The sequence below is a fragment of the Chelonia mydas genome, chromosome 2, assembly GCF_015237465.2.
Source record: "Chelonia mydas isolate rCheMyd1 chromosome 2, rCheMyd1.pri.v2, whole genome shotgun sequence".
NCBI lineage: Eukaryota > Metazoa > Chordata > Testudines > Cheloniidae > Chelonia > Chelonia mydas.
In genome coordinates, this window is record NC_057850.1 from 235,287,228 (window position 1) to 235,308,514 (window position 21,287).

The 21,287-nt window shown below is 40.9% G+C and overlaps 1 protein-coding gene across 9 annotated transcripts in view; it reads left to right on the top strand.

Annotated features, from left to right (window-relative positions):
* CCNY (cyclin Y) overlaps positions 1 to 19,988 on the top strand; it is a 217,104-nt gene extending 197,116 nt beyond the window's left edge. For 4 of the 9 annotated variants that reach the window (XM_037890995.2, XM_037890998.2, XM_043541488.1 and 1 more), the window contains one exon: positions 17,462 to 19,988. In XM_037890995.2, the coding sequence (XP_037746923.1) occupies positions 17,462 to 17,578 (117 nt within the window). In that variant the 3' untranslated portion in view covers positions 17,579 to 19,988. The other 5 variants (XR_005224087.2, XR_005224088.2, XM_037890996.2 and 2 more) reach the window with 5 other exon arrangements.
* The last annotated feature ends 1,299 nt before the right edge of the window (positions 19,989 to 21,287 follow it).

Consider the following 21,287-nt stretch of genomic DNA (forward strand, 5'->3'; position numbering starts at 1 on the left):
GAAGCTCTTTATCTGAGGATCTCAAAGCTTTCCTTGCATTCAGACTCTCCATGCTCCTGAGAAATATTCAGGCATTACTGTCCCTATTTTCAGAAGGGAAAACTGAGCCACAAAAGGTTAATTGATTTATCTGTGACACACAAGAAATTAATAGATGGACTGGGAATTGGAGTGGTTGAAAATTGGTGGGGAGAGAATTCATGAATATTTTAGCAAAATTTCATTTCCATTTCCACTGAAAAATTTGTCAAAATGTTCGAACAAGCTTGAGCTGACAATATAACTGTTCCCTAGATAACAGGCCACACTAATGTGTACAAAGTTATTTATGCTAGTGATTCAAAAGTATGAAAATACTGTCAAGATACTAATCGTATGTGTAAAAAGATAGCTTTGTTAAATGTTTAGGTATCTGTTTCTGATAATGAGCTCTATAATGTATTGAACTAATGTAAATTAGTTTTGCATAGAAAAATGTAGGTGAGAATTTAGTGGAACAGGTTGCCCATGTCTGTATCACACACAAGGTAAAACGTCTGGATAAAGCCTTTTTAATTTTGACTATAAGCTTGTGACTGTTCTCTCAGACTCCAGAAAAGAAAATACTTAATAAACTCTATAAAAGAGAGGGAGTTGAAGCACTATAAATACATCTGCATAACAGAGGCAGCTCATACAGTCTCTTAGCATTTATGGATGATCTTTTATTCCCTCTTTATCTAAAAGCAGATCAAGAATTAATTTGTATCTATTGAGGAAAATAAATATTTAAAAGATAAATAGAATAAGATCAAAAAGATAGCAATCTTAATAATACATGTATTTGGGCTGATTTGTAGTGCAGGTGCAAAGCAGCTCTAAGGCAGTATAGCTGGTCATAAGAAGAACAACCCAGAGGAGGGGGACCCCACAGTGATGTAGACCTGGTGTAATGGCTCTTGGACTATGCGCACATCCTGTGACTGGGAAAAGGGGGACGTGACTGAGGCTTCCCTGCTGTTTGACAGTCCCTGGCTGCCATAATGGACCCTTAGAGACATTGGTAAACAATGTAATTTATATCAGCCTTTATTCTGCTCTAACTTATTCACAGGGACGAGCCCAACATATAGCCAGCCAAGAATCAGTAAAGGTGTCTTAAAGTCATTGTTGCACCACTGACCTAAATGTGGTGTTTGCTTCTCAGCCATGGCCAAGATTCTGAGCATTGTGTTAAATCAGTGAGCTGATCTGCAGGTTGGGTAACCTGAAATCAGTGGAGCCACAGCAGCTGAGGAGCTTGCCTAATATGTTTTGAGAGAAGGAATAAAGTCTGTGATTATAGACAGCAAGTTAATAGTTAACGTGTACCCCCCTGATAGAATGATTGACCATGAAAATAGAAACATACTCATTCAATTCTAAGATTTAAATAAAGCAACTTCTTCCTTAGTGACAAATTTAGTTTTTCTCAATCTTTTAAAGAAAAGTGGTATTGCCAATATCAATCACTACAATACAATGCAAAGGTAGGCAGTACCAGAGTAACTTATACTCTACTAAATTTGTTAGGTGCCACAAGTACTCCTTTATACTACAATAGTGTCTAGTGTGTGTTTGTGAAGCAAGAATATCAGATCTGGCAGGGCAAAACCTATGCTCTCCTTTCAAATACTTCATGCGCCTGACATGAAAACAAAACAAAACAGAAAAAGGAATTTGTAAAGTGAAATCCTTCATCAAATGCAAAGGCTGGACAGGATCCATCAGCATCTGTCTTTGAGAAGATCCATGAGGTTAAAAACTTGTCTGAATCATTAATACTTGATAGACTTTCTGGAGTAAAATATCTCACCATATTTTATATATCCACAACTTGACACTGAATAGAGAGGCTTTGTCTTTCAGTGATTAAATTCAAACAGATTTTTCTTGCCAAGGTACAGGATATTAGTAGGCCACAGTCAGATTGAAGGTAACAGTCAAATCAATCTATCCAGTGCTCTTCTGGCCGAGAATCTATCCTTTTTCCTATTGTATGCATTCATAGGAGGTAGAAGTGGGACCTTTAACCTTAGGTTAAATCATCCAGACAGTCTATCTGCCAATGCAGGATTGTTCCTTACAGCGTATCTTCTAGTATGTTTTGCAGTCTAATTTTAACTGTGCCAAATGTTGAGGCTTTTACCACTTCTCTTGAGAGATTCTTTCACAACTTAATTGATTTTAGTTCCGGGAAGCTTTTCGAGATACCCAGCCTAAATCTTCTGTTTCTTAATTTCCTCCTGTTACCCACCTAGTTATACTCTTACGCAGCAACCTAAAAAAATCTTCATCATAATTGTTTACACCAGTCAAATAGTTGTGGATTTTTGTTGCCTCACATTCAGTCAGGCTTTGTAATTTTGGATGAGTCTGCAAAGCACTTTACCTAATTCTAGTCCATGATCACAGCACTACAGCCAATTCAACACTAAGGATTTTGGAAAAACTGAGCGAGAGAATTCTTTGGAACGCGTTCCCAACTTAACTGATGCATTTCATATAAATGTTTGATTACCTGTATTACTGAACTGCCTAGGAACCAGCCAAAACCAGGGCCATGTTGTGCTAGGCATTTTACATAGAGAAGTACACTGACTGCCTGGAAGAGCTTACAGTCTAGATATACCTGACAGAGAAAGGGTAGGAGAAAGGGATATAACCTACGAACAGAGTAATGACAGGTTTCAGAGTAGCAGCCATGTTAGTCTGTATTCGCAAAAAGAAAAGGAATACTTCTGGCACCTTAGAGACTAACAAAGTCTCTTAGCTCACGAAAGCTTATGCTCAAATAAACAGAGTAATGTCTTTTACATTCCCTCCACCAGCTTCCTGTTGCAGAAGTGGAGGTTGGCTACTAGCTGCTGGCTACAAAGTTTTCTTGACCAGGAAGATGCGTAGAAACGGACTTTTTTTAATAGGCAGAGATTCTTCTTTCCACTTCTAGCTCTCACCAAATTAAGGAGGGCCCCTCTGTCACTAGCTTCTTCATGCCCAAAGTGTTTACTGGCTGCTTTTTGGCTCAGAAAAGGTGACTAACAAATATATTTAAATTCTTTTTTTTTTTTAATTTCCTCAAACGTCAGTCCTTCCAGACCACTGTTCTTTGATTTTGTTTGGAGGGGGTTTTGTTTGTTTGTTTTTTATTGTTTGCTTTTTTGTGTGTGTTATATATGAACTCCCTCTAGTTTGTCAAAATATTTCTGGTAATGAGGTGACCCAAATCTGTATGCATTCATTTCCAAGTGGATGGCAGCGGAGCCTTAGAGAATGGGAAGTATTTCCTCCCTGCACTGCAAGTGATTTGCAGCCCAAATTCGCACTGGCAGCTTTGGGGTTTGTTTGTTTTCTTGCCAATGACAACGTCTTGTCCAGAATCATAAACCTTGATGAAGTGTGTACATTTATAACACAGGAGAGAATGTTCCTGGCTGATCACATGCATTACAACCATGCCCAATAAAAGACCATCTATTATCTTAATTGTTGGAGGAGAAGGTATTTATATTTGGTTTTGTATTTGTATGTGTAGAGGCTTGTAGGGGCTTTGTGCTGGGAGAGAAGCTGACCCCTGATTAGGGGGCGGGGCTTCTCTGACTAGGGGTCCTATAAAGGCAGCCAGCCAGTCAGGCAGCGGCACAGACAGCTGTAGCGGCACAGGAGCCAGCAAACAGAGCTGTAAATAGGGGAGTTTCAGGGGGAGTTATTTTGTCTTGTGGTGCTTGTTTGGGGTTTGTTTTTGCTGTGGGTGGTGGTGTTTTGGGTGTGGTTTGTGTTTCCCAGATGAACAGGATTTAGGTGGGAAGGCTATGACAGATACAGAGGCAGCAGTGGGAGTGACTCATGTCGTGGAAGACACAGTGAAGATGACTGGATGTGGAAGCTGCGGTATGTACGTGATCCTGGAGGGGGCACCTGGTAAGAGTTTTGTCTGTATGAAGTGCCGTCTGACAGAGCTGATGGAGGAAAAGATCCGAGGTTTGGAGATGCAGGTGGAAAGTCTGGTTGAGTTTAGGAAGGGGTTTGAGCAGATTATGGAGCAAAGACATGAGGTGTCTGAAGGGAAAAGCTCAGACTTGCAGATGGAAGCATGACTGAGGAATTCTGAGGGGAGACTGGGTGAGGAAAGTGGTCAGTGGAAGCATGTGACTGAACGAACCAGGCAGAGGAAAAGATGGGCTAGTGAGGGAGAAATAGAGCTCAAGAACAGGTTTGCAGAGTTGGAAAATGAAGAAGGGGCTCAGCAGGTAGTCACTGAAGGTGGAAGGGCAAGGAAGAAGAGAAGAGCAGCTAGTCCTATAGGAAAAGGGGAAGAGTTAAAAGGGGAAGAGTTAATGAGCCCCAGGAGGATACAGGATGGGTTGAAGAGGATTACAAGGGAGAACAGGAATGGAAAGAACTTGCAGCCGGAGAGAACAGGGGATAGACTGGAGAATAGCGCCGTCACCAGGAAAAGGCAGGTCTATGTGATCGGGGACTCTTTACTGAGAAGAATAGATAGGCCTGTAACCAGAGCTGATCCAGAGAATAGAAGCGTGTGCTGCCTTCCAGGTGCTAAGATACGGGATGTAGATCTGAGGTTGAAAAGGATCCTAAAGGGAGCGGGAAAGAATCCCCTAATTATCCTTCATGTGGGAACAAATGATACGGATAGATTCTCACTGGAAAGTATGAAAGGAAACTATGCTAGGCTGGGGAAGATGCTTAAGGAAATTGAGGCTCAGGTGTTTCTTAGTGGGATTCTGCCTGTTCCTAGAGAAGGGCAACAAAGGTGTGACAAGATTGTGACTATCAACAGATGGCTTAGGCAGTGGTGCTATAAGGAGGGCTTTGCGATATATGGCCACTGGGAGGCATTCAAGGACAGAGGACAGTTCTCTCTGGATGGACTTCATCTGAGTAGGGAAGGAAATAGACTTCTAGGATGGAGGCTGGCACAACCGATTAAGAGAGCTTTAAACTAGGAATTTGGGGGAGATGGTTGGGAGATGTCCAGGTAATCTCCACGCCAGATTTTAGCATTGAGAGGGAAGAAAACGAAGTAAGAAAGGGTACAGCCGTGGGTAGGAGAATGGATATAAGGAGGAAGGGCAGTGTGGATACCAGTCTAATAGGTAATACTGGCTGTAGAATGACCGTGCCTAATAGGGTACAGAATGTGAGCGAGGCCAAACAGCAAAAATTAAGATGTTTGTACACCAATGCGAGGAGCCTAGGTAACAAAATGGAGGAACTAGAGCTACTGGTGCAGGAAGTGAAACCAGATATTCAAGGGATAACAGAAACATGGTGGAATAGTAGTCATGACTGGACTACAGGTATTGAAGGGTATGTGATGTTTAGGAAAGACAGAAATAAAGGTAAAGGTGGTAGAGTAGCATTGTATATCAATGATGAGGTAGAAAGTAAAGAAATAAGAAGCGATGGAATGGATAAGACAGAGTCCATCTGGGCAAAAATTACATTGGGGAAGAAAACTATAAGAGCCTCCCCTGGGATAATGCTTGTGGTGTGCTATAGACCGCCGGGATCTAATATGGATATGGATAGAGCCCTCTTTAATGTTTTTAATGGAAACTGCGTGATCATGGGAGACTTTAACTTCCCAGATATAGACTGGAGGATGAGTGCTAGTAATAATAATAGGGCTCAGATTTTCCTAGATGTGATAGCTGATGGATTCCTTCATCAAGTAGTTGCTGAACCGACTAGAGGGGTTGCCTTTTTAGATTTGCTTTTGGTGAGTAGTGAGGACCTCATAGAAGAAATGACTGTAGGGGACAATGTTGGTTCAAGTGATCATGCGCTTATTCAATTCAAACTGAATGGAAGGATTAACAAAAATAAATCTGCAACTAGGGTTTTTGATTTCAAAAGGGCTGACTTTCAAAAATTAAGGAAATTAGTTAGGGAAGTGGATTGGACTGAATAATTTATGGATCTAAAGGCAGAGGAGGCCTGGGATTACTTTAAATCAAAGCTGCAGAAGCAATTGGAAGCCTGCATCCCAAGAAAGGGGAAAAAATTCATAGGCAGGAGTTGTAGACGAAGCTGGATGAGTAAGCATCTCAGAGAGGTGATTAAGAAAAAGCAGAAAGCATGCAGGGAGTGGAAGATGGGAGGGATCAGCAAGGAAAGCAACCTTATTGAGGTCAGAACATGTAGGGATAAAGTGAGACAGGCTAAAAGTCAAGTAGAGTTGGACCTTGCAAAGGGAATTAAAGCCAATAGTAAAAGGTTCTATAGCCATATAAATAAGAAGAAAACAAAGAAAGAAGAAGTGGGACCACTAAACACTGAGGATGGAGTGGAGGTCAAGGATAATCTAGGCATGGCCCAATATCTAAACAAATACTTTGTCTTAGTCTTAATAAGGATAAAGAGGATCTTAGGGATAATGGTAGCATGACAAATGGGAATGAGGATATGGAGGTAGATATTACCATATCTGAGATAGAAGCGAAACTCGAACTGTTTAATGGGACTAAATCGGGGGGCCCAGATAATCTTCATCCAAGAATATTAAAGGAATTGGCACATGAAATTGCAAGCCCATTAGCAAGAATTTTTAATGAATCTGTAAACTCAGGGGTTGTACCGTATGATCGGAGAATTGCTAACATAGTTCCTATTTTTAAGAAAGGGAAAAAATGTGATCCGGGGAACTACAGGCCTGTTAGTTTGACATCTGTAGTATGCAAGGTCTTGGAAAAAATTTTGAAGGAGAAAGTAGTTAAGGACATTGATCTCAATGTAAATGGGACAAAATACAACATGGTTTTACAAAAGGTAGAACGTACCAAACTAACCTGATCTCCTTCTTTGAGAACATAACAGATTTTTTAGACAAAGGAAACGCAGTGGATCTAATTTACCTAGATTTCAGTAAGGCATTCGATACCATGCCACATGGAAAATTATTAGTTAAATTGGAAGAGATGGGGATCAATGTGAAAATTGAAAGGTGGATAAGGAATTGGTTAACGGGGAGACTACAGCGGGTCCTACTGAAAGGTGAACTGTCAGGCTGGAGGGAGGTTACCAGTGGTGTTCCTCAGAGATCAGTTTTGGGGCCAATCTTATTTAATCTTTTTATTACTGACCTCGGCACAAAAAGTGGGAGTGTGCTGATAAAGTTTGCGGATGATACAAAGCTGGGAGGTATTGCCAATTTAGAGAGAGACCAGGATATCTTACAGGAAGATTTGGATGACCTTGTAAACTGGAGTAATAGTAATAGGATGAAATTTAATAGTGAGAAGTGTAAGGTTATGCATTTAGGGATTAATAACAAGCATTTTAGTTATAAGCTGGGGACGCATCAATTAGAAGTAACAGAGGAGGAGAAGGACCTTGGAGTATTGGTTGATCATAGGATCACTATGAGCTGCCAATGTGATATGGCTGTGAAAAAAGCTAATGTGGTCTTGGGATGTATCAGGCGAGGTATTTCCAGTAGAGATAAGGAGGCTTTATTTGTTATACAAGGCACTGGTGAGACCTCACCTGGAATACTGTGTGCAGTTCTGGTCTCCCATGTTTAAGAAGGATGAATTCAAACTGGAACAGGTACAGAGAAGGGCTACTAGGATGATCCAAGAAATGGAAAACCTGTCTTACGAAAGGAGACTCAAGGAGCTTGGCTTGTTTAGCCTAACTAAAAAAAGGTTGAGGGGAGATATGATTGCTCTCTATAAATATATCAGAGGGATAAATACCAGGGAGAGAGAGGAATTCTTTAAACTCAGTACCAGTGTGGACACAAGAACAAATGGATATAAGTTGGCCATCGGGAAGTTTAGACTTGAAATTAGACGAAGGTTTCTAACCATCAGAGGAGTGAAGTTCTGGAATAGCCTTCCAAGGGAAGCAGTGGGGGCAAAAGACCTATCTAGCTTTAAGATTAGACTCGATAAGTTTATGGAGGACATGGTATGATGGGATAACATGATTTTGGCAATTAATTGATCTTTAAATATTCATGGTAAATAGGCCCAATGGCCTGTGATGGGATGTGAGATGGGGTGGGATCTGAGTTACTACAGAAAATTCTTTCCTGGGTATCGGGCTGGTGAATCTTGCCCACATGCTCAGGGTTTAGCTGATCGCCATATTTGGGGTCGGGAAAGAATTTTCCTCCAGGGCAGATTGGAAGAGGCCCTGGAGGTTTTTCGCCTTCCTCTGTAGCATGGGTCATGGGTCACTTGCTGGAGGATTCTCTGTTCCTTGAAGTCTTTAAATCACGGTTTGAGGTCTTCAGTAGCTCAGACATAAGTGAGAGGTTTTTCGCAGGAGTGGGTGAGTGAGATTCTGTGGCCTGCGTTGTGCAGGAGGTTGGACTAGATGATCAGAATGGTCCCTTCTGACCTTAATATCTATGAATCTTGTAAATCATGTGTTACAGAGCTCTTTTTACAGAAGCTGTCTATTTGAATACATAATCCTATTACAAAAACCTGACATTAAAAGTTAATAGAAAATGAAGATTTTGTAGAAGAGGGTTGATTTTCTTAGCTCAACAGAAATATAACTCATAGTTCTAGGGTGTTATGTAATTAAAATATAAATTTAAACCCTAACTTTCCAATCTCTTAATCTTTATTGGAATCTTTATTCTTCTCATCCCATTTCTGAAATTTATTTCCAAAGTGAACTTAAATTTTACAAAACATAAATTATGAAGGTTTGTATGTCCTGTGAGACCCTCATAAAATCAGAGTTAATTTTGCTAGTGGATATAACAGATTAAATATTAAATGCCTTGTCTGCAGAAAATTGTTGCCTTCCTGAATACAAGTTACTTTGGAGTTAATGTAAGGACAATGCTTTTCTTTTGTGTATATCATATTTAAGAATGGCCATACTGGGTCAGATCAGTGGTCCATCTAGCCCAGTATCCTCTCACAGAACATCAGGGTTGGAAGGGACCTCAGGAGGTCTAGTCCAACCCCCTGCTCAAAGCAAGACCAATCCCCAGTTTTTACCCCAGATCCCTAAATGGCCCCCTCAAGGATTGAACTCACAACCTTGGGTTTAGCAGGCCAATGCTCAAACAACTGAGCTATCCCTCCCCCCCAACAGTGGCCAATGCCAGATTCTTCAGAGGGAATGAACAGAATAGGGCAATATTGAGTGATCCTTCCCCTGTCCTCCAGTCCCAGCATCTGGCATTCAGAGGCTTAGGAACACCCAGAGCATGGGGTTGAGTCCCTGACCATCTTGGCTAATGGCCACTGATAGACTTATGCTCCGTGAACTTACCTTATTCTTTTTTTAACCCAGTTATGCTTTTGGCCTTCACAACAACCCATGGTAACGAGTTCCACAGGTTGACTGTGCATTGTGTGAAGAAGTACGTCCTTTTGTTAGTTTGAAACCTGCTGCCTGTTAATTTCATTGGGTGACCCCTGGTTCTTGTGTTATGTGATGAGGTAAATAACACTTCCTTATTCACTTTCTCCACACCAGTCATGATTTAATACACCTCTGTCATATCCCTCCTTAGCTGTCTCTTTTCCAAGCTCAGCTGTCTCAATCTTTTTTATCTCTTCTCATATGGAAGCTGTTCCATACCCCTGATCATTTTTGTTGCCCTTATTTGTACCTTTTCCTATTAGGAATACTTGGCATTGTTTTCCAGTGTACATTACTTTGCATTTATCAACACTGAATTTCATCTGCCATTCTGTTGCCCAGTCACCCAGTTTTGTGAGATAGTTTTGTAACTCTTCGCAGTGTGCTTTGGACTTAACTATTTTGAACAATTTTGTATTGTTTGCAAATGTTACCAGGTCACTGTTTACCCCTATTTCCAGATCATTTATAAATATATTGAACAGCACTGCTCCCAGTACAGATTCCTTGAGGACCCTGCTATTTACCTCTCTCCATTCTGAAAACTGACCATTTATTCCTACCCTGAGTAGAAATGCTTGATTTATTCCTAACCCGAGTAGGTTTATAAGCCAAAATCGACTTTGCTTCAGCGGCAGCTTGAGAAAGTGGCTTCCAATGTTGATTTTGTAACCTCTCCCAAATATGGAAAAGCTGCATTTAAATACAGGATTGTTAAAATCCTAATCGTGTTGCACATCAGTGAGAATTCCCATGTGAGAGCAAGGATGCAAAATATTAGCAGGATCTATTCCAACCCAGTTTTCATCTTACCTGACAGAAAGCTAGGACAGAAATATTCCTGTCAAACGGACAATATTGAAGTAATTAATTCCTCTAGCTAAATGATGGGTTGCTAAGGATTATGGACTGATTTGGCAAGCAAATGGCTGAGCGCTCCATCTCAGGTCCACTTACTTTCCAAGCCAGTCTTTTGCCATGGTTAAATTATTTCCTCTATTTGCTTTTGAAACAGTGCTGTAAATATTTTGAATCTGTTTGGTTTCTATTTGATATAAAATGCGGAAAGGTCTCATAACCTGAATCTCATTCTTACTAAGGACCTATAAGTGACTTGGGTTATAAAGTGTTGTTTTATATAAATGTTCTGTTCAGGTGCACTAGGAGAGAGAATAACCTCATTTGCTGCGATCATGTCTGCATATATCTACAGAGCCAGTTATATAAGGGGCAAAAGCTCCTGAAGTGTAGAAAACAGAACATTTAAAAATAGTTTCAAACTGTTAGGGAAGGGAAGACAAGTACTTGCGTGTCTTTTTTTTAGAATGGCAAGTGTCTTGGCGAGCAACAAATAAGAGTATTATGGCAAAAATAATACCTTTCAGAAACGTCATGTGGGCAGAGATTTTACACATGCAGCTTGTTTCCAGCAGACCCCAATTTGTATGTCATGATTTTATTTTCATCAGTAAGGATAACTTGTGATGCACTGCAGACAACAGGAAGGTGATGTGCTCTACTGTCTTGAGATAATTTTGTTGAAAACTACTTATAGTTTTGGTGTATAGAGGCAAGATAATTAAGCCACTGATTTGGGACCCCATTAATAATGAATTAAAGGAGGGTAATATAATTAATGTCAGTCAACATGGTGTGAAGGTATAAGGGATACCACTGAACTGAGGTCAGAGGCCAGCAGCTGACTGGCTGGCTGGCTGATTAGCCTCACTCAATGCACCTGGGAAAAAGACCTGCAGTTTACTTGGCTGATCCTCATAAAACGAAGAGCAGGAAATTGAGAGGGAGACCTGCAATACCTGCCAGAGGCTGGAGCTACTGCCCCCAGAAACAAAACAGACAGAAAGCAGACTGGGCAAAGTCCTATTATCAAAAAGGCTCTGAGGTAAGAGCCATGAACTTATCGGTTGATGAACTTACAGGGGGTGAAGGACAGACTTAGGGAAGTTTTGATCTTGTTTTGTTGAGACTTGAAATAAAATAAAAAGGAAACACGACTGACCCTACTGGAAACTGCCTTCCCTGGACTCAGTGAGAATGTTCCAGGCAGAATTCCCCTGGGGAGGGTGCTGGCTCGGTAAGAGCAAGCTGGGGTCCAGCCGGAAGAGGGAACTATAAGACGGGCCCCAAACTCGTACATGTGGGTTAATGGAAAATAGATCCTGTCAAACTGTCATTGCGTTATTTTTTTTAATGAGATTACAAATTTTATTGGGAACGGTACTAGTGTTGATGTAATAGACTTAGACATCTGTAGAGCTTGTACCTCACACCATTTTGATTAAAAAACAAAATTTATGTGGCACACATTAAATTGATTAAAAACTGGCTAGATGACAGGTCTCAAAATATAATTGTAAATGGGGAATCATCACAGAGTGGGAGTATATCTAGTGGGGTTCCACTGGGATTGGTTCTTGACCCTACCCTATTTTATATTTTTATCAATGACTTGTCAGAGACCATAAAATCACCACTGACAAAGTTCGCAGATGCCACAAAGATTGGGGGAGTGGCAAATAATGAAGAGGACCGGTTACTGATACAAAACAATCTGGATTGCTCTTAAACTGGGTGCAAGCAAACAATATGAGTTTTAATATTGGCTAAATGTATACATCTGGGAAAAAAGAGTGTAGGGCCATACTTATAAGATGGAGAACTCTATCCTGGAAGACAATGAAAAAGATTTGGGGCCATGGTGGATAATCAGCTGAACATGAGTTCCCATTGCGATTCTGTAGTGAAAAGGGCTAATCAGCCCTCGGTTGCATAAACAGGGGGATATCAAATAGGAGCAGAGAGGTTATTTTACCTCTGTATTTGGCACTGGGCTGAACCACTGTGTCCAGTTCTGGTGCCCACAAGTCAAGAAGACTTAACAAGAAGTTGATAAATGGGAGAGGGTTCAGAGAAGGGCCATGAGAATGATTAAAGGATTAGTAAACATGTTTTATAATGACAGGCTGAAAGAAATCAATCTATTTAGCTTAAGAAAGAGAAGGTTAAGGGGTGACTTGATCACAGTTATAAGTACCTACATGGGAAACAAATACTTGATAATGGGCTCTTCAATCTAGCAGATAGAGGTATAACACAAAAAGAAAAGGAGTACTTGTGGCACCTTAGAGACTAACCAATTTATTTGAGCATGAGCTTTCGTGAGGCTCATGCTCAAATAAATTGGTTAGTCTCTAAGGTGCCACAAGTACTCCTTTTCTTTTTGCGAATATAGACTAACACGGCTGTTACTCTGAAACCTGTCACTATGAGAGGTATAACACAATCCAAAGGCGAGCATTTGAAGCTAGACAAATTCAAACTGGAAATAAGGTGTACATTTCTAACAGTGAGGGTAATTTAACCATTGGAACAATTTACCAAGGGTTGTGGTGGATTCTCCATCACTAGCAATTATTAAATCTAGATTGGATTTTTTTTTCCAAAAAGATCTGTTCTAGGAATTGTTTTGGAGAAGTTCCATGGCCTGTATTATACAGCAGGTCAGACTAGGTGGTCACAATGGTCCCTCCCTTCTGGCCTGGGAGTTTGACTCTGACATCCTCTCCCTGGTGGCCCATTTCTCATTTAATTATTTCAAGTATTTGCTGTGCAGCGATTTGTCATCCAGAGAGATGGGGAGTGTATTACTCAAAGGATGGATGCATCCTTGGATCATGAGACTTTGAGGAAAGAAATTTTTCAGGCTCATTCTCAGGCATTTCAGAGGGGGAGAAGTCTCACCACATTCTTCCAACAACTTAATTTTGCCAAGCAAAACAAAACAGGAGACAGAGCTCATGTACAATGTCCTTCTGCCTTGGCATTACCTGAGACCTCCCCCTCTCTTTTCTTTTGCTCCTCAGTCATTTCCCTGCCCTTTTTCTCCAGTCTCCTCATTCTCCCTCTTGACTACCTATCTTTGGCTCCCTTCTTTAGGTACCTGCCCCCTACAACTTTAACAGAAGAGATAAAGAAGCCTTTATGTGTTCGCCACTATGTCTTTGGCCCTGATCCAGAAAAACATCAACATTTTGGACAGCTCTTAACGCTTAAGAGTGTTCCTGAATCAGGGCCTCTGCATATAAACCTGGTGCTTGGCATCAGAATGATGAACCTTAGCTCTGCATGGCTTCCCCAACCTGTATCATGTATTTGCAGAGTATGGAGGACTGGGTGCAGATTATTGTGCGCCCTACTCATCAGCTACAATCCTGACCCTGAATGTAGAAAAAGACTGTTGTAAACCAGTTCTGGAGTTACAATTTTTAAAGTCTGTATGATCTTATAGTACCTCCACAGGCATACTCTGCTGTGTGTCACATGCGTTCATTCTCAAGTTGGCTAAGGACAAAGTGAATGAAACCATCTGCCTCCAGAGCTGCTCTAATGAGTCTCAAGGAATTTTGTGTCTCTTTTGAGGCTAGAATAATCTTTGGACTTTTTTTTAAAGGATGTTATTTTCTTGTGTATACAAGGTCTCTTCTGGATTAAATTATTCTTTAACATCATATGTATTTTCTTCCACTGATTATATAAATTACCTAGCTAACAGGGCCCTGTGTCTCCTGAAATGAAGGAATGATGCATTATCATTGTGTTTCATAAAAAGATCCCATGGTTCTTCAGATAGGCTGATAAATTTTGGCTCTCAGAGCAGTCCCTCCAACAGAGCATTTGTCATGCAGAAAACGTCTTTCTTGTAATAGTAAATTATCTAAAATAAGAAAAAACTGTTTCCTATGCTCCAAAATAAGGTTAGCATTTATTTAATAAGTGTGTCTAAGGCTTCTTCTATACTTTTTCACCGAATAAAATATTGTGCATTATTAAAGAATTAGATTGAGACCGAAAGTGTAGGCGTGTTCCACAGGCTGGGAAAAGGCCATTGTCTGAACCCAAACACATCGTATTCCTTGATAAAATGATCAGGAAGACCAAACCTAACTAAAAGCAGTGACGGCCTCAGGAAGATGGATGTTGTATCAAGTCAAGGGCCCTAAATCTTCCCCCACAAATTTTCACTGATGTTACTTCATTGAAGTCAATAGAGTTTATACCCTGTAAAACCAGTGTAGGTTGGAGGAGAATTAGGCCCAAGATGTTTGGAGAAAGACAGATTTTAAGACTCATTTTTTTCCTCTTCATTATGTGCAATTCAGAACAACAAAACTTCAGTTTTAATCACCACTCTCTTTGGTAGTATTAAGATTATTTTTGGTATAAATATTACTTTTCAGTAAATCTCACTGAAAATCCAGTAAAAATTTCACAGACATTTCAGTTTTTGTAGATTTTTTTTTTAAAAAAAAAAATTTGGTTTTTCAATAATCAAAATCTTCAGTTACAAAAAAACCCTGAATTTTTTCCATTTAATTTTATGTCAAAAAGTTTGGTTTTTTAATCAAGCTCAAAATTCAGGAGTTGTTGACCACTTTTGCTTTTGAATGACTTAAAAACTCACATACAAGCATTCCAGACTGAAGATAGTAGTATATATCAGGGTGGGAAGGGACCTCAGAAGGTGATCTAGTCCAACCCCCTGCTCAGAGCAGGACCAATCCCCAATTTTTGCCCCAGATCCCTAAATGGCCTCCTCAGGGATTGAACTCACAACCCTGGATTTAGCAGGCCAATGCTCAAACCACTGAGCAATCCCTCCCCCCATAAATGGTTTGAATACTGTAAAAAAAGGGAAACATTTCTCTCTAGGGGCCCAGCTCCACTCTGAAATTGTACCGTGATTTACTCTAGATTTTTCTTTTTCAAAAAAAAAAGTCCAGGGACATGATGATGACCAGGACTGACTGGTCAGTGTAGACAAGGAGCAGGAGGGTCAGCATCATGATAGCTAGTCACAGGGTAATTCCTCGTGCCAGTAGTGTTTACCCATGACTAGCTGACGTGATGCTAAGCACAATTTAGCTTAGTCTGCAATGAGCATTTTGTCAACCCATTCAACTAGATTTTTAATGGTATAACTAGGATTCGGGCTGGATTAACTTTTTGTGGGCCCGGCGCCAAATATATTTGTGGGGCCCCCTGGGGAATGATTGTAAAAGGGGCTGGGGGCAGAAGCACAGCTGGGCAGGAGCTAGGGTTGGTCCCTGGAGCAAGGGAGGGGCCAGTGGTAAATTGCTAGCGCATCAGGATTGGGGAGGAGGTAAACAGGATCCCCCCCACCTGCCCCTGCCCACATAGAGCGGGTACCTACCTGGGTCTAGCCCATTCTCTTCGTCTCTCTCTCTGCACTGAGCTGCCCCTCCTCCCGCACCAGCAGGACAGTCCTCTTCCAGCCCTCTGGGGTGGGTGTTGGGAGTGGGAGGAGCAGAAGCTAATGTGGTTGGTCCTATAACCAGACTTTTAGTTTCCAGTCAGCACTGCTAACCGGACACTCAGGTCCTGTTTTCTACTGGAGTTTCCAGTCTAAAACTGGATAGCTGGCAACAGGGCTGCCAGAAAAGCCTGAGGTCGGGGAGGGACAAGCAATCATTTTTAAAAGTGAGAGGGCTAAGCCTGAAGCGGTGGAGGGGGGGAGTGGAGAGTTGCTAATGGGCAGGGCCATGTCTGCTGTACTGCCCAGGTAGGTTGGAGACTGTGGGGATCAGCTGACACAGTATCCCCAGCCCAGGTGATGTGACAGCCAGGGGTGGATTTAGAGTGAGTGGGGCCCCCCGGCCCTGTGCTCAGCTTCATTTTTGGGGCCCCTCCTTGGGACCCAGCCAAGAAAAAGAACGTTCTCTCATCTCCCCCGCCCCCATTTTTCATTCTTTTTTTTCTTCCTCCTCCTCCTATAAGTAATAGCAAGTAAATGGAAATAAAGTGAGGTACTTGATTGTTCTTGTAGTCTGACTTATTTTTCCACAGACCATTTGAAAATCGCAGAGAGTCTCGACGGACCACTTAATGATCTTTCCAAATATTGTAAAAAAAAACAAAAAAACATTGGGGTGCGGGGTCTGGCCAGGAGCTAGGGTGAGGGAGGGGGCTCAGGGTTGGGGCAGGAGGTTCGGTATGGAGCGCTTACTTGGGGCAGCTCCTGTTTGGTGCGAGGGGTGCAGGTGGGAATGTGGGGGGGTGTGCAGGAGCTCCCGTTTGGTGCTCAAGATAGGAGTGGGGATGTGGCAGGGTGCAGGAGTCAGGGCAGGAGGCTGGGGGGCATGAGGAGGGTGCAGGATTCAGGGCAGGGGAGGTGTTTGGGGGAAAGGGGTAAGGGCAGGGGGCTGGGGAGGTGTGTGGTGGTGCAGGATTCAGGGCAGGGGAGGTGTTTGGGGAGAAGGGGTAAGGGCAGGGGGCTGGGGGAGTGTAAGGGGGGTGCAGGGGTCAGGGCTGGGGAGGTGTGGGGGGGGTGCGGGAGTCAGGGCAGGGGGCTGGGGATGTGTAAGGGAGGGTGCAGGGGTCAGGGTGGGCAGAGGGCTGGAGGTGTGGGATGAGGTTGTGGGGGTGCTCACAGCAGGGGGCTAGAGGGGGTATGCCCCGCCCCCTCCCCCAAGGCTCCTCCCTCTCCCCCTGCCCAGAGTGGTGAGCGTGATGAGGCCCTGCTTTTCCCTCTGCCTCCTGCTGGCAAACAGCTGATCAGCAGCAGGAGGGTGGGGCGGGAAGGTAGCATTCTGGGGGAAGAGGCTTCCCTGCTGCAACAGGAGCCCCAGCGCCGGCAGCACCAATCTTCTGCCCCGCCAGGAGAGAGCGGTGGGCGGAGAAGGCAGAGCCGGGGCCCCTTTGGAGCGTGGGCCCGGCGGTGCCATGGTAAATCCGGTACTGACTAGGATTACACTTCCTAGTGAAGAAAAAGCTTGTGTGGGTCTCTGTTAACCTTCAAAAGTTAACACTGTAGACAATGGAACTTCCCACCGTGTTTATCCTTTTCCAGAGGAATGGACTGTGTCAAAAGATTATTTTTTTAAGAGTCTTATCTGCATTGCTTCATAAAGTGACACATGGTAATCCTGCCACATGGTAAACCTGCCTATATGTAAAAAATAGTAGTATGCGGTTCTGTTATTGGTGTAGTGGAGACCTCTTTGACCTTCCAATAGGGCCTGACCTTTCTTCCCCTTTTCATCCTCAGGCTATCTCTCGCTTGTGTGAAGATAAGTATAAAGACTTCAGGAAATCTACAAAGAAGCGGTCAGTTAGTGCTGACAATCTGACTGTGGTTAGATGGTCCCCTGCCATCATCTCCTAACTATGGAATCTGGGATATTTCGACAGAAGGACTGTTTCATCCATCCAAATTTTTTGGAGTGTAATGGGGGAAAGACAAGACTTTGGGGTTTTTACTTTTAGATCCGTCAAGCTGCCTTTACAGTGCCTCCCCCTTGTGTAGCACATAAGAATAAAAAATTGAGAGGAAGGAGAAATCAGTACAGTATACAGGAGAGGAGATTGGAAGCAACTCTCTCTCTTTTTTTTTTTTTTTGGTCACTATTCCTCACAGCTTTTTCTGAGGAAACAGCTAGTTAAATGCTTGGAAGAGGAAACAAAAAAAAAAAAATGGAGTAGAGGCAGAAGGAGATTAGGGGACTGTGCCATTTTTTTAATATTCTGTACTCTTCAGCAGAAATGACGGCATGAAACCAAACCACATGATAAGTATGGCTGTGCACTATAGGAATGGAGTTGAATTATTTCATCTTAAATTATTCTCCATAGTATCTTCTCTTTTTTTTTTTTTTTCCTGCTTCTCTGGGTTATTTTTCCAGCTCTTCTGCACAGCAGCAAATACAAAGTCTGTATCTACAGTAGCACAAACCTCTGAAAAAATAGTATTGGTGGGTTTTTTCATTGCACTTTTCTCCGTGAGCTGACTTATTTGCATTATTCTTCATAATCGTTATGCATATGTTATGTTTTATATTCCTTTTATTGTACTTAAAAATATAACTTGACCATAGTGCTGAACCAAAAGTTTATACTAAGATCAGATGATCATTCGTAATTTCATTATGTAGTTTATTTATAGTATATGTAGGTGTGTGTGCCTTCCTGGAATCATTTATATTTCCTTAATATAAAGACAGGATTGTGGAAGGATTCAGTGATGATGAGACTTGGGCCAAATTGTTGAAATTTCCATCAGATCTTGTAGTCCTTTTTGCAAATTTTCATAGCATTAGAAGTTTAGAAGAATTCTATATAAAAGAGAGAGTTTTTTGTAGGGCCCAGCTAGTTCATTCCTTCACCTCCAGATCCATTGTTGCAAGCAATAGCCTCAATTTTTATATGTTTACTTTAAATCAAAGTTAGTTTGTTTGTATAAAATAAAAAACTTTAAAAAAAATTGTTCCAGTGAAAAGGTTCATAGAAGAGCAGAATATTAATCATTACCAAGGTATTGTCACAGGTAGATTGAATTGGAAAAAAGAAAAAAAAAAAAAAAAACCTTTCATTTTTCAGTGTAGGTGCTTTCAGAAATTTAAACAAAATTCAAACTGTGAAGACCATTTTCTGCTACGTTGATTCTTGTACTCTTCTGTTGTTATTGGTTTCCTTCTCCTCTTGTGCCTTTTCCCTCATGAGAGACACAAGAACCTTTTATATCAAATAATGTATCTATGTAAAAACATTTGTTTGCTCTATAATGCTCGTGGGTGTCTGATTTTATGAAGATTTTTTGCACATTTTAGAAAGATACAGTTGAAAAATCTGGGTTCCCTGAATTTTTTTTCCCCAAGTTTCCTTGAAGTGAATGGCAGCAGACTTCCTGTATTTGACTTGCTTTATGCACTACTCCAGTAAATGATAGTCCATATTAGTTTTATTAAGCCCCTTAGGGCTTATAGCAGACATACGGGCTCATGGATACATGTTCCACTCCCAGTGCAGTGCTGATCAGATGCCTTGAAAGTGGAGAGGCACTGAAAGGATTGCAGTACTAATACCAGAGTTTTCTATTAATATTCTAAAGTGATATGTATAGTATGAAACATTAAAGTCTTGCCCATAAATTCTCTTAATGTCTTTCAGGGCATTAAAAGTAATCTAATTCTCATCCTTTATCATTGTGCCAATGCATCAGAACTGTGAGTACCCAGGTCCATTTCTTTTCCTTGAACATCGAATGTAAAGACCACTCTTGAAAATAGAAAAAATGTAGAGCATTTGAAACTCAATTCAAAATATAGCTAAGGGGGCATTTTCTTAGCATTTGGACTTTGAGATCCCTGCCAAGCATAAATTTAGGTTTTACCGATCTGTAAAATGATTTGTTTTATCAAAACTTTGCAAAACAATTTTCTGTTAACTTTATAGCAGGAATATTAGTTTTATCCATATTTTTTCAGTGATAGAGATATGAACTCTGAACTATGTAAAGATCTCCGTGCATCTACTATAATTTTTGTGGAGTTTATTAAACTACTTTAAAGATTGTATAGTCTATTTATTGTATGTATGTACATACAGTCTGATTTAAAAAAAAAAAGTGGATTCCGTAAAACCCGGCTCAGTCACGTTTAGACTATTGAATATTGTTTTAGCCTTGTGCACTGGACTCTACCTCTGTATAGGAGAATTTTCCATATCCTTAATTAGTACTGATTCTGTGATTAACTTGGTTGTTTCTTGCACTAAGAATTAAAAAAAAAAAAAATCTGCTCTGTGTATTTTTTTTTCTTTAGTTTCAGTTTTGCAGTCGGAATCACTTACACTTAGGTGGGCTTTTCTTTCCCACATGGTTATGGAATGCTTTGCTTTCTGTTTTGGTTTGTTCTAAGTCTGCTACAGACACACACAACAATGATACAATACTTATCGATAAATCTAAGTGAGTATCATTTGTTTGCAAGGTATTCAATTCCATGTAATTAAAAATTGAATTATTATTTAGGATTACACTATGTGTTAGTGTAGTTTTTGAAATATCATTGGATTGCAAATATCATCATGAGAGGGGGAAGTGTTCTTTCAGAGAACAAACCAAAAAGGCCAAACTGTGTTTTATCAATACAAATGGGTTGTGGATTTGTTTTCAACACCTACAATATCAATGTATCATTTAAAAATTTTGCTGGGGTGTTTCTGGATTTATTATTTAGCTATTGTCTTAGTCAGAAACAGAATGGAGTTGGAGACTTCATATAAGACCTTCTCAGCTATCACTGTCTTAATGAATTGTATACTGTTTGGGGCCCAAGGGCCCTTGTGTTATAGCCTAAATAGTGGGAATTGGGAAAATGTTTGTTTGTAGAAGACATCTTGTAATGGTTTTTCTGTGCACCCTTTTACAGCCAGAGACTGCATTGAGAACAGCCATCCCCATTCCTCCCCTCTCTAAACAGCAGTTGGTGTTGCAATTGATGAATAACTTCAGCCATTGTATTTGTCCTTTTGTAACCACTCTTCCTTGAGGCTTTATTTTATCAAGTTTTTAAGTGTTGGAATCAATGTATAAATAGATTTATATGGAAAAGAACTGTTTAGCAGCAAAAAGACATACAGATTTTTCAGATATATATATATATATACACACACACACCCATCCCTTCTGTTAATAAAAATATGAAAATTCTTGGATGACTTTTCACTGGTTGGTATTTTCTGCCTCTTTCGGAGGCTGCATGTCCTGGATCTAGTACAGTCAAATCATGTTTCAAGGACCAGTGACTTGAATAACCACATGTATGTTGTTAGTGCAGCCATTCTCCTTTTTTAACACTTCTTTCTTTATCCTCTGCTTTATTTACTAATGCCAGATAAACCTTGGATGTGGCATACAGCCTAGAAGTTGCAAAATCCTCATCAGAAGTTGAAGAGCTTCCTCGTGTAGTTTTTTGTGTATGGAGGCAGATGACAAAGTGATATCTGGCCATCTTGGCTATCTACAAAAAATAGCATTATGTGGGAGGAGGTACAGAAATACAAAAGTGGAGAGCCTGAGAAAACAAAGCCATAAC